Below are 14,279 nucleotides of genomic sequence, written 5' to 3'. Positions count from 1 at the left end.
GAAATGACTGACGGATACTTGTCAAGCTCTTGATTGCTTAATTGCCCAACTTTACCAGTGCGACAAGGAGTGTTCCAATCATAGTCCTCGAAGCATTCCTGTTGTTTCTGCTTGCGTTTCCTGTTGTCTCTGCTTGCATTTCTCACGTCATGTATCTGTTTAAGTTTGCATCCGGTCTTGCGGGGTCTTAAGCATTATTTTCTTTTGACACGCTTTTATTTATACAATTCTTTGCTATTTCATTGAAAAGTAGTGTAGCACGCTCAGAAGGGCCTAACCAATCAGCGTGCAGCAAAAAATGACGTGGCACTCTCTCGACCAATCAGATTGCAGCATTTGCTAATTAGCATATTCTAGATGACGCATTTGACCAAAATTGATGACGTCACAGCTGATGTCCAAATAAGGGTCATCAACGATTGTTTGATGGTGATTAAAAGACTAGTGGTGGCGCTGTTGTCATGTAGCGGCAAATGAGTCTTAATGATTGAAAAGGGGCCAAGCGCGCTGAAAAATGGTTGTGCGCTTAGAGTGCGTCAATGATTTTGACTGGTGACAGGAGCCATAATCGGGGACGGAGACCGTAAGCCTTGGGATCCGCGCGTACCTATGATATGGGACAATTTTTCTATTTTTAGAACAAATTGCGCCATCCTGACGTCATATATCCGCGCGGATCAACGCACATGTCGGGGGCTCTCGCGGGGATGTTGTCACGTTGCGTGATCAAATGGTGAGAGTTGAGACACCTTGAGAAATTATCTTGCATATTTTTCACAGCGATGACAGGGAATAAGGCAGGGAATACGAACGAGGGCGCTTATATGTAGTTCTATGCTCTGAGCTAATGGAAAAGGTGGGTTTTTCAGGGTCGAAAACAAGACTTCAATCTCGCGCTGGGAATGAATAATAAGATCTGCTCACGCTAGTTGTAAGCTCACGCGTATGCTTAAGAATATAGCAAGAAATAATTAGAGTAAGAGTTAATTTGTGAGTTTCTCAGACAATGGTTACTCATAACCAAAACCTGTTTTGATGGTTTCTTGTTGTTTCTGCTTGTTTGGTGAGTTTGCAAAAGGTTTTGAAAGGAAAGTCTGACGCGTACAATTAGCTCATTTGCATAGTGCAGCTCGTGCACTTTCAAGTCCGAGTCGGTGTTTTCAATTGTCAACAAATCTTGACAAAGATTTCTTTAGTTATCTTTTGTGCTGAGATGCTGCAACAAATTTCACGAACACAAAAAAGGTTATATCATGTGTGTTTCTTCAACATAAGCATAGTGAAGTTTTACACTGCGAAAATGAAAATAGACAAGGAGTTTTGATAACTCGATCAACAAAATCGAAATCGTTATTCGAAGTTGATTAAAGAAAGCGTCATCGTAACTTTGCTGATTATTTCTGCTTTATTCACATATTTTCAGCTTAGCTTTTAATATGTTCTCAAACATTTATCAATCTTAAACATATTTAAAAACTATAGAGTTATTGTTTGAGTTCGATGTACGCTTTCACACGAAAGTGCGGCGGAAGTACAATTTGTCATGTTTACAAAACGCGCATCGGCGGGCGCTCTCATTCATCGACAACAGAGAATTTACTGGATTTTTACACGAACAAAACTGAGCAGTATCTACGGACGTAACGTTTTTGGGCCTTGATGGAACATCAAGCGTTGCTTACAATTCAGGCGAACCTCAAACTGACCAAACTAGCAATTATTTTGTTTTACAGTCGCGATAGACTGGCAATTAAATTCCTCGCAAGCGTGTGGCAAGAGGAGCTAGGAAACTATGAAGTCCTGAAGCTCTGCTATATCAAAATATATCCAGCTAGTTTTTTGCTGTGTAATGGAAAAGCTGTTAATCTTCAACATATGTGAAATTTAAAGTGGACTAATGTACAGCTCATGTAAAAGAAGCATCCGTCGGAACACAACTTGGTCAGCGAAAAATATAAGCTTAACGCGGAACATACCTAAATTCGACACTGTCTTACTTCACTCAAACTGGAGCAGCTTACGACGAAAATACTTAAGAAAAACTCCAACAGAGGTAAACGCGTTGAGTTGTGGGCTAAAAACATGAAAAATTTCGGGAATTTCGGACGCCATTTCCCCCGCGCGACATCCACAAAAATCCTCGCAGCATGTACGCGCGTGTGCCGCAGGTGATGGCGCAATTTGTTCTAAAAATAGAATTATTGTCCCATATCATGGGGACAACCCCAATACTAGTAAAGGCGCGCGCTTACGGTCTCCGTCCCCGATTATGGCTCCTGCTGGTGATTAATAGGTGCCGGGGCTCGCGCCCGTCAAGGTCAAAGTTCACGGGTAGTCGAGCTCGCGCGCGTCAAGGTCAAAGTTCAGGGGAAGTCGAGCTCGCGCGCGTCGAGGTCAAAGTTCAGGGGTAGTCGAGCTCGCGCGCGTCAAGGTCAAAGTTCAGTGGTAGTCGTCAGCTGCGCGCGCGTCAAGGATTTTTTGAGGAGTGCGTAGCGCGTAAAAAGATCAGGGTTCTGCGCGTGCGCTAAAAAGGTCTCAATTGACACGATTTAAATGTGAATACATTTTTAATTATAAACTAACAAATGTTTTTATACATTTGAGAAACGTCGGGTCTAATGCGAATAAATTTTGTTACAAAGTAACAAATGTTTGAGGAACGTGGGATCATTGTCCGTTGATCAAAATGTGAATAAATTTTACTATTGATCAGTTCGTGGCGGAGCTACAACAGCTCCATCAGGGTCTCCACGTTGGCCATGTCGGCATCGTCTAATTCGGTCGGTCGGTTCCACTGGTAACCGTAAGGGTAGGACTGGAAGGTCTGGCGATCGACGACGCGTTTATCAAAGACCAGTCCGTACTGTTTGGTGCGGGGTCCCACTCGGATCTGTTTGCTGGCGGAATCACGAGTGAAGAAGTAGGGGTTGACTACGGGAATGTTCCTTCGTTGGTCGAGCGGATTGGTCAACTCTTCCAGTAGGTTTTCTCTCAGGACGTCATAGTTGAGTTGTTGGGAGCCGCGCACATTGAGATGTCTCAAATAAGATAGCACTATCAAAAGGAATGGAACAGAAATAATTTTATCCAGCGTGAATGCAATCTTTGACGAGTAACGAATAATAAGCGAAGACAAAAATTTATAGGCTAAAAGGTGAGAAGAAAACAAAAATACAATTGAAATGCTTCAAGTGAAAATGAATGGCTAAACTCCTTGATCTCGACTGTTCCCTTGAGAAAAGCATCATTCAAAGGAATCTTGAACAAACAAAAGGCATTTTGGGCGACCATTGAAGCGGAATTAACATAATTAGTCAGAGATGAAACATGGAATAAATTAAAACCGAAAAGCACATGTTTAGAGGCTGAAATCATGATAGACTGTATCTTAACCCTTGAGAATAAAATCAAAGGAATTTCAAACAAACGTTTCGCGCTTGAAGTAAAAATTTAACTTCATTTACAAACACTGCAAATCGCTCCTAATTCAACAATTATAGTTGTCTAAGCGGGTTTCCAATAGCGCCAAAATAAATCACTTACATCAAACATAGTCCTTTCCTTCAAAGCGTCACACAACTAGCAATCGCTCAACTCCATAGCCACGAAGACAGGAAAGAATGTTACGCTTAGAAAAGAAGACGTGTGCTGAACGTTGTCACAAGTAAAATAAATTCTATCAAGACCGACTGACTTATAAACTCGTAAAACAAAACAAAAACAAAGAGTCTGAGTCTTTGCAACGTTTATTGAATAATGATAATAAAAATAATAACATGAACTCCGAAAAAGAATTGATTACAATTTTTAACTCTTTAAGTCTTGACCGTCGGTATTCCACAAAGTGTTGGGAACTAAACTCGTTTCCAGTTTCACAGACTCTTGGTCCCTGGCCCCAAAACGCACGATATTCTGGCCTAGTTTTCTTTGCTTTTGGTCATGAAGTCTTTGCCTGATCCGTTCCTTATTCTTGGCATAATAACTTCTCCAATACTCGTTGATCCGTTCCCTGTTGTTTTTACAGTATTGTCTTCGGTAATTTCTGATGTGCTCCTTGTTCTGTTGACAATAGGCTCTCTGGCTGCTAGCGAGTCGTTCCTTGTTGTTTTCATACCATCTTTTACGACACCACCACCACCTCATCCACTACCACCACATTTACCAGCACCACCACCACATTTACGACCACTACATCCACCACCACCGCCACCACCACCATCGCCACCACATCCACCACCACCACCACATTTACCACCACCACCACATCCACCACCACCTACACTACCACCACCACATGCACCACCACCGCCACCACATTCACCACCACCGCCACCACCGCCACCACCACCACATTTACCACCACCACCACATCCACCACCACCTACACCACCACCGCCACATTCACCACCACCGCCACCACCACCACATTCACCACCACCACCTCATTCACCACTACCGCATTCACAACCACCACCACCACATGCACCATCACAACCACCACATTCACCACCACCTCCTATATCACAACCACATGCATCACCACGGCGCATCCACCACATTCACCACCACAGCCACATCCACCACCTACACCACCACCACATCCACCACCACCACCACCACGTCCTCCACCTACACCACCACCACCGCATCCACCACCACCGCATCCACCACCACCACCACCTACACCACTACCGCATTTACCACCGCCACCACCACCACATCCCCGCCCACCACCACCACCACCTACACCACCACCACATTTACCACCGCTACCAAAACCACATTCACCACCACCGCCGCCACCACCACCACCACCACCACCTCATTCACCACTACCGCATTCACAACCACCACCACCACATGCACCATCACAACCACCACATTCACCACCACCACCTGCTATATCACCACCACATGCATCACCACGGCGCATCCACTACATTCACCACCACAGCCACATCCACCACCTACACCACCACATGCATCCACCACCACCACCACCACCACGTCCACCACCTACACCACCACCACCGCATCCACCACCACCACCACCTACACCACTACCGCATTTACCACCGCCACCACCACCACATCCCCGCCCACCACCACCACCACCACCTACACCACCACCACATTTACCACCGCTACCAAAACCACATTCACCACCACCGCCACCACCACCACCACCACCACCGCGACATCCACCACCACCACCGCGACATCCACCACATTCACCACCACAGCCACATCCATTACCTACACCACCACCACCGCATCCACCACCACCACCACCTACACCACCACCACATTTACCACCACCACCACATTTACCACCGCCACCAAAACCACATTCGCCACCACCGCCACCACCGCCACCACCACTACCGCCACATCCACCACATTTACCACCACAGCCACATCCATTACCTACACCACCACCACCACATCCACCTTCACCACCACCAAAACCACCACCTCCACCACCACCGCCACCACCTGCATCATACTCGTCAACTCGATCATTAATCATATATAAAACTAAGGCATTAACTGCCTCAATTTATTTTGAGTCAAACTAGCAAGGAGTCATGTCCCCTTATTGTCGATATTGTCATAGACTATTCTCTCGTGCAGACAGTAGAATTCGTCACGAAAAACATAGTTGTCAAAGCAGTGGATCAGAAAAGACACGAGATGTCCCAAATATCACATTTCCTACCGAAAAGCACCATGGGATCCCTAGTAGAATAGAAATGGAAGAAGCGTTTCGGTTCAAGACACCCTCCAGTATTTTGATCGTGGGCCCTTCTGGTTGTGGCAAGACTTGTTTTACCGAATCCTTACTCTTGGATCACTTGGAAGAATTGTTTGTAAACCCACCCACTACGATTCATTATTGCTACGGGGCGTGGCAAGACGGATTTAGAGACATGGAAGACGCTGGTGTGCAATTTCACGAAGGGATTCCAGACTCAGACCATCTCAAGTCATGGTTTCCGAAGGGTGGATTACTCGTACTGGACGATCTGATGGCAGAGGGAGGTGAGGACAAAGCGTTGCTAGACTTATTCACCAAACACTCTCATCATCAAAATATCACCGTGTTGTACTTGTGCCAAGACATGTTTCTACCAGGGAAATACGCCAAGAGTATTTCCAGGAACGCCCACTACATCGTAGCCTTCAAAAATCCAAGAGATCAATTAGGGATGAAGAATTTGCTGCTTCAAGCTTTTACCACTTGCTGGCAAGACATGATGGACGCGTATCAAAAAGTGACCGAACGACCGTTTGGGTACACGGTCCTGGATTTACATCCCGCCAGTGATGACAGGAAACGCGTGTTTAGTCACCTCATGACGCACGAAGGATACCCGCGCTGGCATCGAAGAAAGAGAGAGGATGTCGGATCATTGCCCAAAATGGTATATTAAACATCATTTTAATCGACTCGGCTCATTTGAAGTACGTTGTCTTGGGTGAAGGTCCACGAGAATCATGGATGATCGTTCAACAGATATTTTTAGCCCCGTGGAAGATAACAATGATGAGAACGTTGAAGAGGAAGAAGAGGTGGATGAAGAGGAGCCTGAAGAGGAACAGGAAGAAGATGAGGATGGTAGCAGCTCCGAAGAGGAAGAAGAAGCGGACGACAATGAACCGGATCCGTGGACTCCGCTACGTCAAAACGTCGGGGAAGACGTCAAAGAAACCTACCTAAAAGAAGTCCAGCAGTTCCCGGATAAGGGAAAATCCCAAAACTATGCCGAAAATGCTACTTTCAACGTCCTATTACCTGTAAGTAGAAGAAGGCTACGAAGGACTTATTTAGAGCGTCTAAAATGGACTCACCGTATCAAACACGACGCAATACACCGTAAAGTCATCAAGACTCTTCGACGCTTTATTGAGGAAGACGACATGGATGTTGACGAAGCGGCCGAGTCGGCAGTGGCAAAACGAAAATTCCTGCTAAACAGACTAATGCTGAAGAAGTTACTCCCCGACGATGATGACGAAGAGGAAGTAGAAGAAGAGGTTAAGACCTGAATTAGCCATGTGACTGTTATAAGAGGGTGTGATTCCAGGGTTTTAGTCATTATTTGTAAGACGCAACACATGCAAGATGAATTGCTCCAATCAACTGTCAGGGAATGACCAGAAGGTCGTCTGTAAAAAGGCCTACCACAAAAAATATTATGCCAAAAACAAACAGCGAATCCTGGCCCAACAAAAGAGATATCGTGCAGAGAACTTCGGGATTCTCAAAACCCGTCGTAAAAGATGGTATGAAAACAACAAGGAACGACTCGCTAGCAGCCAGAGAGCCTATTGTCAACAGAACAAGGAGCACATCAGAAATTACCGAAGACAATACTGTAAAAACAACAGGGAACGGATCAACGAGTATTGGAGAAGTTATTATGCCAAGAATAAGGAACGGATCAGGCAAAGACTTCATGACCAAAAGCAAAGAAAACTAGGCCAGAATATCGTGCGTTTTGGGGCCAGGGACCAAGAGTCTGTGAAACTGGAAACGAGTTTAGTTCCCAACACTTTGTGGAATACCGACGGTCAAGACTTAAAGAGTTAAAAATTGTAATCAATTCTTTTTCGGAGTTCATGTTATTATTTTTATTATCATTATTCAATAAACGTTGCAAAGACTCAGACTCTTTGTTTTTGTTTTGTTTTACGAGTTTATAAGTCAATCGGTCTTGATAGAATTTATTTTACTTGTGACAACGTTCAGCACACGTCTTCTTTTCTAAGCGTAACATTCTTTCCTGTCTTCGTGGCTATGGAGTTGAGCGATTGCTAGTTGTGTGACGCTTTGAAGGAAAGGACTATGTTTGATGTAAGTGATTTATTTTGGCGCTATTGGAAACCCGCTTAGACAACTATAATTGTTGAATTAGGAGCGATTTGCAGTGTTTGTAAATGAAGTTAAATTTTTACTTCAAGCGCGAAACGTTTGTTTGAAATTCCTTTGATTTTATTCTCAAGGGTTAAGATACAGTCTATCATGATTTCAGCCTCTAAACATGTGCTTTTCGGTTTTAATTTATTCCATGTTTCATCTCTGACTAATTATGTTAATTCCGCTTCAATGGTCGCCCAAAATGCCTTTTGTTTGTTCAAGATTCCTTTGAATGATGCTTTTCTCAAGGGAACAGTCGAGATCAAGGAGTTTAGCAATTCATTTTCACTTGAAGCATTTCAATTGTATTTTTTTTTCTTCTCACCTTTTAGCCTATAAATTTTTGTCTTCGCTTATTATTCGTTACTCGTCAAAGATTGCATTCACGCTGGATAAAATTATTTCTGTTCCATTCCTTTTGATAGTGCTATCTTATTTGAGACATCTCAATGTGCGCGGCTCCCAACAACTCAACTATGACGTCCTGAGAGAAAACCTACTGGAAGAGTTGACCAATCCGCTCGACCAACGAAGGAACATTCCCGTAGTCAACCCCTACTTCTTCACTCGTGATTCCGCCAGCAAACAGATCCGAGTGGGACCCCGCACCAAACAGTACGGACTGGTCTTTGATAAACGCGTCGTCGATCGCCAGACCTTCCAGTCCTACCCTTACGGTTACCAGTGGAACCGACCGACCGAATTAGACGATGCCGACATGGCCAACGTGGAGACCCTGATGGAGCTGTTGTAGCTCCGCCACGAACTGATCAATAGTAAAATTTATTCACATTTTGATCAACGGACAATGATCCCACGTTCCTCAAACATTTGTTACTTTGTAACAAAATTTATTCGCATTAGACCCGACGTTTCTCAAATGTATAAAACATTTGTTAGTTTATAATTAAAAATGTATTCACATTTAAATCGTGTCAATTGAGACCTTTTTTAGCGTACGCGCAGAACCCTGATCTTTTTACGCGCTACGCACTCCTCAAAAAATCCTTGACGCGCGCGCAGCTGACGACTACCACTGAACTTTGACCTTGACGCGCGCGAGCTCGACTACCCCTGAACTTTGACCTTAACGCGCGCGAGCTCGACTACCCCTGAACTTTGACCTTGACGCGCGCGAGCTCGACTACCCCTGAACTTTGACCTCGACGCGCGCGAGCTCGACTACCCCTGAACTTTGACCTTGATGCGCGTGAGCTCGACTACCCCTGAACTTTGACCTTGACGCGCGCGAGCCCCGGCACCTATTAATCACCACTCAAAGTCATTGACGCACTCTAAGCGCACAACCATTTTTTCAGCGCGCTTGGCCCCTTTTCAATCATTAAAACTCATTTGCCGCTACATGACAACAGCGCCACCACTAATCTTTTAATCACCATCAAACAATCGTTGATGACCCTTATTTGGACATCAGCTGTGACGTCATCAATTTTGGTCAAATGCGCCATCTTGAATAGGCTAATTAGCAAATGCTGCTATCTGATTGGTCGAGAGAGTGCCACGTCATTTTTTGCTGCACGCTGATTGGTTAGGCCCTGTCTGAGCGTGCTACACTACTTTGAAACAGTATTTTTGGACTGAACAATTTGCATGGCAGAAATTGAATGGCAATGTGAAGCCTGTTCTCATTATATATTTCTTTCATTATCTATATTTATGTTTCTTTACATTTTATTTCTTCCATGCCGGCTCCCTTGGAATTCATCACCAAAATTGTCAACTGGAACAGAGAGTAACAGCAAAGGCTCTTTTAAGTACTTGTACAAGGACCTAAATCACGAAAGGCCCAAGTAATTCAACAAAATACTCCCAGACATGTACAAACATGCGCAACTCTATTTGCTGGATAACTTTTTAACAGAAATAAACTTAAGCCATGGGCCAGTGGGCAATATCAGTATAGTAAAGAAGTGCAAGAGGAACTTGCTCAAATGAAAGGCGATGTTAGTGACAAATAAGTTTTAAAGCATAAAGTCTTAACTGAGCCTTTAAAGGTTTGCTAAATAAGACAGGAATGAAGAACGGAAGACAAAAAAATATAAATAAAAGAAAAGCTGAAAAGGGAAAGAAAGAGCGCCTAAACAAAATCCAAGAGGAAACAGGGCGTAAAATCATCAAACGTGATTCTGAGGAAGCTTACAAGTTTATTACAAAACAAATACTTCTGTTAAATGAACTAGAAAAATTGAGAGCAGACTGGCACAAAGTTCGATTAGCAAGTCTCATTAACAAAGGAAACTGGCATCCAGAAGCAAGGATATGTGCACTTGCGCTTATGGAATGCTCACCGATTAAGAATTAGAGCCAAACTGCCATGAAGAGGAAGGACATAGTGAAGAAGAAGTGAAAAGTAAAAAAGATGATTGCGAAGAAAGAAAGAAGTGGTGGAGGATAATAAAGAATTCAACGAAAGAAATTAAGTGTCATTGTCAGAGAAAACCGGGCAGTACCAAAAGATCGAGGTCGGCCGTTTACCTTCATCTTTTCACAGTATAAAAGCTATCCGAAAAGATTAACAGCCATGACATTTAAATGAATTTTATTTAGTTTAACATTCTGAAACGTGTACATGAGTTTTTCTAAAACAAACATATATCTACAGAATTATTGCATTCATGTCTGGATCGAACAAATGTCTTAACTATCGAGTTTAGAGATTGTACTTCTAATTTAATCAATTCAATTCTGTGTTTATCCGCCCTCATTTCCATCCAAATCTCTACAAGTGGGCTCTTCAGTCGTTATTAACAGACTGGAAAAATTTATATGAAGAGAAGTTATTCTTCGCCGCATTTCTTATACGTTTAACACTGACGGCAAGTTAATGTTTAAAACAAACCATGGTTAAGTGGCATGTTTTGATTTCCCAACAGAAACACCTTTCGAGATAACATCATTACGTTCCATCCAGACTTGTGGCACATTTAAACAATAAAACAATATTTACACCGACAGGTTATAACTAAATCATGCATTCAGAAATAATCCTTTAATTTACTAACACAGAGGTTTTTACCCTAAATTCCCAAGGTAATTCTCATTAATTGGCTTTGACTTTGCCTCGCTACGCTTAGTGATTGGTTTAAAAGCCTAGCGTCATATTCTCAAGCAATCCTAGCTAAGCCTCGCTCGCACATCTTTTCTCGAGTTCGTATTCGAGTTCAATATTGCTTCAGTCGAATATCTGTGTCCTTTTTTTATTGGTCAGAGTGATTACCTTGGTTGTCGTTTTACCACAGTCAGTTAAAAACCTCTCTATGTGTTGAATATTAAAATATGTTGGATAACTCATTACTAAACGTTGTATTTTACGTAACGTAATTTAATTAGTACTGCACTAAGGTGGCATTGAGCCCCGGTGTAGCGTGATAGTGCGCAAGTCATTTGTACAGTTTGAAAATTTTATTTAGATTCAAAATTAATTGGTTTCTGCTGGAATCTGTGAGAGAACTAATAATTTCGTGGGATGCAAATTTAACCAGGAAAGGAATTTGGTGGGATAAAAGTTAGTTTCATCCTCAACTTGAATTTTCATTTAAGTTAATTTGTTGCTATTTGAAATCTATTTTTGCATCATGAACAAATTAATCAACAACAATTCCAGCGCTTTTCTTTTGACTCCTGGTGCCTTTTGTTGCACGGAAAACATGACAAAAGCACTATCATGGTACTGGCCCTTTGAATCACTCTAGCGCTGCGGTAAATATATATAATATATATATATGTATACCTTAGTTGTACTAATCCCCTTAAACATTACATTATTTTAAGTAAAAAGGTAAATAATGATTACTGTTATAATAATAAAGGGTCCTTATTCATAGTTTTAAATAGACGTGAAAACTTACAAGGTACTTATAGACTGTCCCAATAATAACAATTTTTAACTATAATCCAACTTGTAAGCAAGGCAATTTTGGGCATTTTGTAGTTTCTGCCAGAAATTTTCTCGTATCCACTATATTTAAACTGTAAGGCAAATGAGAAAAGTTAGAAAGGAGTATTGATATTCATTACTAACATATGCAGAATCAAATAACAAAGGTACTGGACGTATATCTATAAGTGACAATTGTCTGTTTAAATACCTTACACGATGTTAGCACTACTGCTTAAATATATTTACAAAATTAAAGTAAGGAATTTGATCATTCCCTGAAAGATGCCTGTCTGTGGAAATAACTTCGTTGCCTGGAGTCTATCACAGTGGAGTTAACTAAGGAATATATGGAAACTAAGATCGCGAAATAATGTCCTAATGACGTAAGGCAAAATCCTTGAAGAATGAAACAAAGTTTAATGTCAATCGATGTGATAAAAACTGAAATTTTCATATCAATCTGATCAGAAAAGTTGAAACACCAAAAATAATTTTGAGACAGATGTTGGGCTAAAAGAAAGAGGAGACTTACAAACTGAATTGTTTCTTGGTCAGATTACCAAAGGAAGAGTTTTTTTGATAGATTGAGGAAACAGGCAAAATGTCTGGAAGTGATTTCTTTTGTTGGCCTCTTAATATCTACATTATGTACACACAATGTACCAGCTCAGCATGCTGCAACAGAAATCAGCAGCCTTGGAACTTTCAGAGTTGAGATAATTTCTTTTGTAAAATCCGCCATATTGTACCTAGAGAGTTCTACCACCGTCATTCCATATCAGCCGGAATTTTCAGCCGCGCAAGGAATTCGTAATTTTCTCGTCTCTATCCGTCTTGTACGTGCAAGCGCCGGACGCTATCGCATTCATTGGTACTACGGCGGCTAAAACCACGAGCCAAAACCTTTGTCACGTCTTGTGTAAATATTTCACAACGTCACCTGCTTCCCTTCATAAATCCGACAAAACCTTAGTGGTTTGTGTCTTTGAAATGGCCGCTAGTGTAGCTTAAATACAGGCGTTTAGTGTATGTTTGTAAAACTACCTGAAGAGATCTACTACTAGTTTAGTGTTTAATTTTAATTTTAAAAAATGTAAACCAAATATAAAAAGAAACAAAAAGTTGTAATTTAAAAAAAAATTGTAAAACTTCTCGGTCTGCTTATACTACAGAAACTAGGCTGTGCTACTAAGTTAAACTTACGAGAAGTTACTATTTTATACAATTGCAAATTGCTTGTATAATGTCTGGGATGTCAGCAAATTTTTAAGTTTGACTGTTGTCTGGGCAATAGCCAAACATGTTTACTAAAGAACTTTTGGCATTCCCTACAGGCGATTACACTAGATACATTTTTTTGAGAAACCAAATCGAACAAAAACACAGATAAACAAACATAAAACACAAAAGTTAACCTACACGAGCTAAAAACGTGTATATTGTATATTGTATACTGCTTATAATTTCAATCAAAACTGGTTAAAAAGTGTTCAATAACTTTTAAACAAATTAAGCTACACCGATAGGAAGAGCAGTTTTTAAGATAAGACAAAGTAATGGTTGTTCCGCGCAATCAAGAAAAATTGTTAAGCTGGCTTTCATATCAAATTTCTTTTTAAAGTCTCTTGTTTTGAGGAATGGAAGTTATGAAAGTTTTAAATAACCCTCACTTTTCACAAATAATATACACGACTGAATATTGAAAAATTATCAGATTTTAAGCTTTTGTAATCACACTGTATTTCCTTCTCTATAAACGAGAGCAAATGGATTGCTCAAATCACCGAAAAGAATAAACCTGCTTTGACTTAATATTTTTACTGCTGGGCCAAACAAAGTTCTCAGAAGCTCTCTTAGAAGACAAACTGTACAAAGTTATAACAAATCAACTTGAGCAACTAATTTCTTTAGAGCCTTTACTTTTGTTAAGAGAATGCGAGTTACTTTGCTAATGCTATTCGCATTGATATTATTGCTATTCATCTACTAGCTCAATGTACAGCGTTACAGTGTCTTGCTTAAAAAAAAAAAAAAAAAACAGCCGTCTTATGTCACGCCGTCGAGTCTTCTCCCGAGAAACGCCTGAAGCTCGATGTGCATTTTGTTTGTTTGTTTATAGTGGTCAGGTTCTTAGTAATCCAGGTTTAAGAGTTGATGGTTGCTTAAAGTTTTCTTTCGTGGGTAAAGTATTTTCTTTGCTTATTTTTAGAGGTCTTAGAGCTTGTAAGCCGTCGTCAAAAGTTGAGAGAGAAAAATGGCTAAAGTTTATAAATGGGTAACACTAATTTTGGCCTAGCTTGCTCATGCTTTGAACAACCAGGCCATGGTTAAGTTTTACTGTAGGTAATCATGTCGGGAAGTAATATCCCGCTTGGCACTAAAAGAGACAATGATCTAAGTCTCTTGCCACTACTATTCAACTGAAGCTAACTGAAACATACATATGCTATGACCGGA

General features: G+C 41.4%; 1 protein-coding gene across 1 annotated transcript; it reads left to right on the top strand.

Annotated features, from left to right (window-relative positions):
* The first annotated feature begins 5,573 nt into the window (after positions 1–5,573).
* On the top strand, positions 5,574–6,697 carry LOC145495920 (uncharacterized). The gene has a single exon (XM_081475520.1). The coding sequence runs from the start codon at positions 5,589–5,591 to the stop codon at positions 6,432–6,434; it is 846 nt and encodes a 281-aa protein (XP_081331646.1). The 5' UTR covers positions 5,574–5,588; the 3' UTR covers positions 6,435–6,697.
* Positions 6,698–14,279: the final 7,582 nt, after the last annotated feature.

The sequence above is a fragment of the Orbicella franksi genome, chromosome 8, assembly GCF_964199315.1.
Source record: "Orbicella franksi chromosome 8, jaOrbFran1.1, whole genome shotgun sequence".
Lineage (NCBI taxonomy): Eukaryota > Metazoa > Cnidaria > Anthozoa > Scleractinia > Merulinidae > Orbicella > Orbicella franksi.
This window is presented reverse-complemented; position numbering and strand designations above follow the sequence as displayed.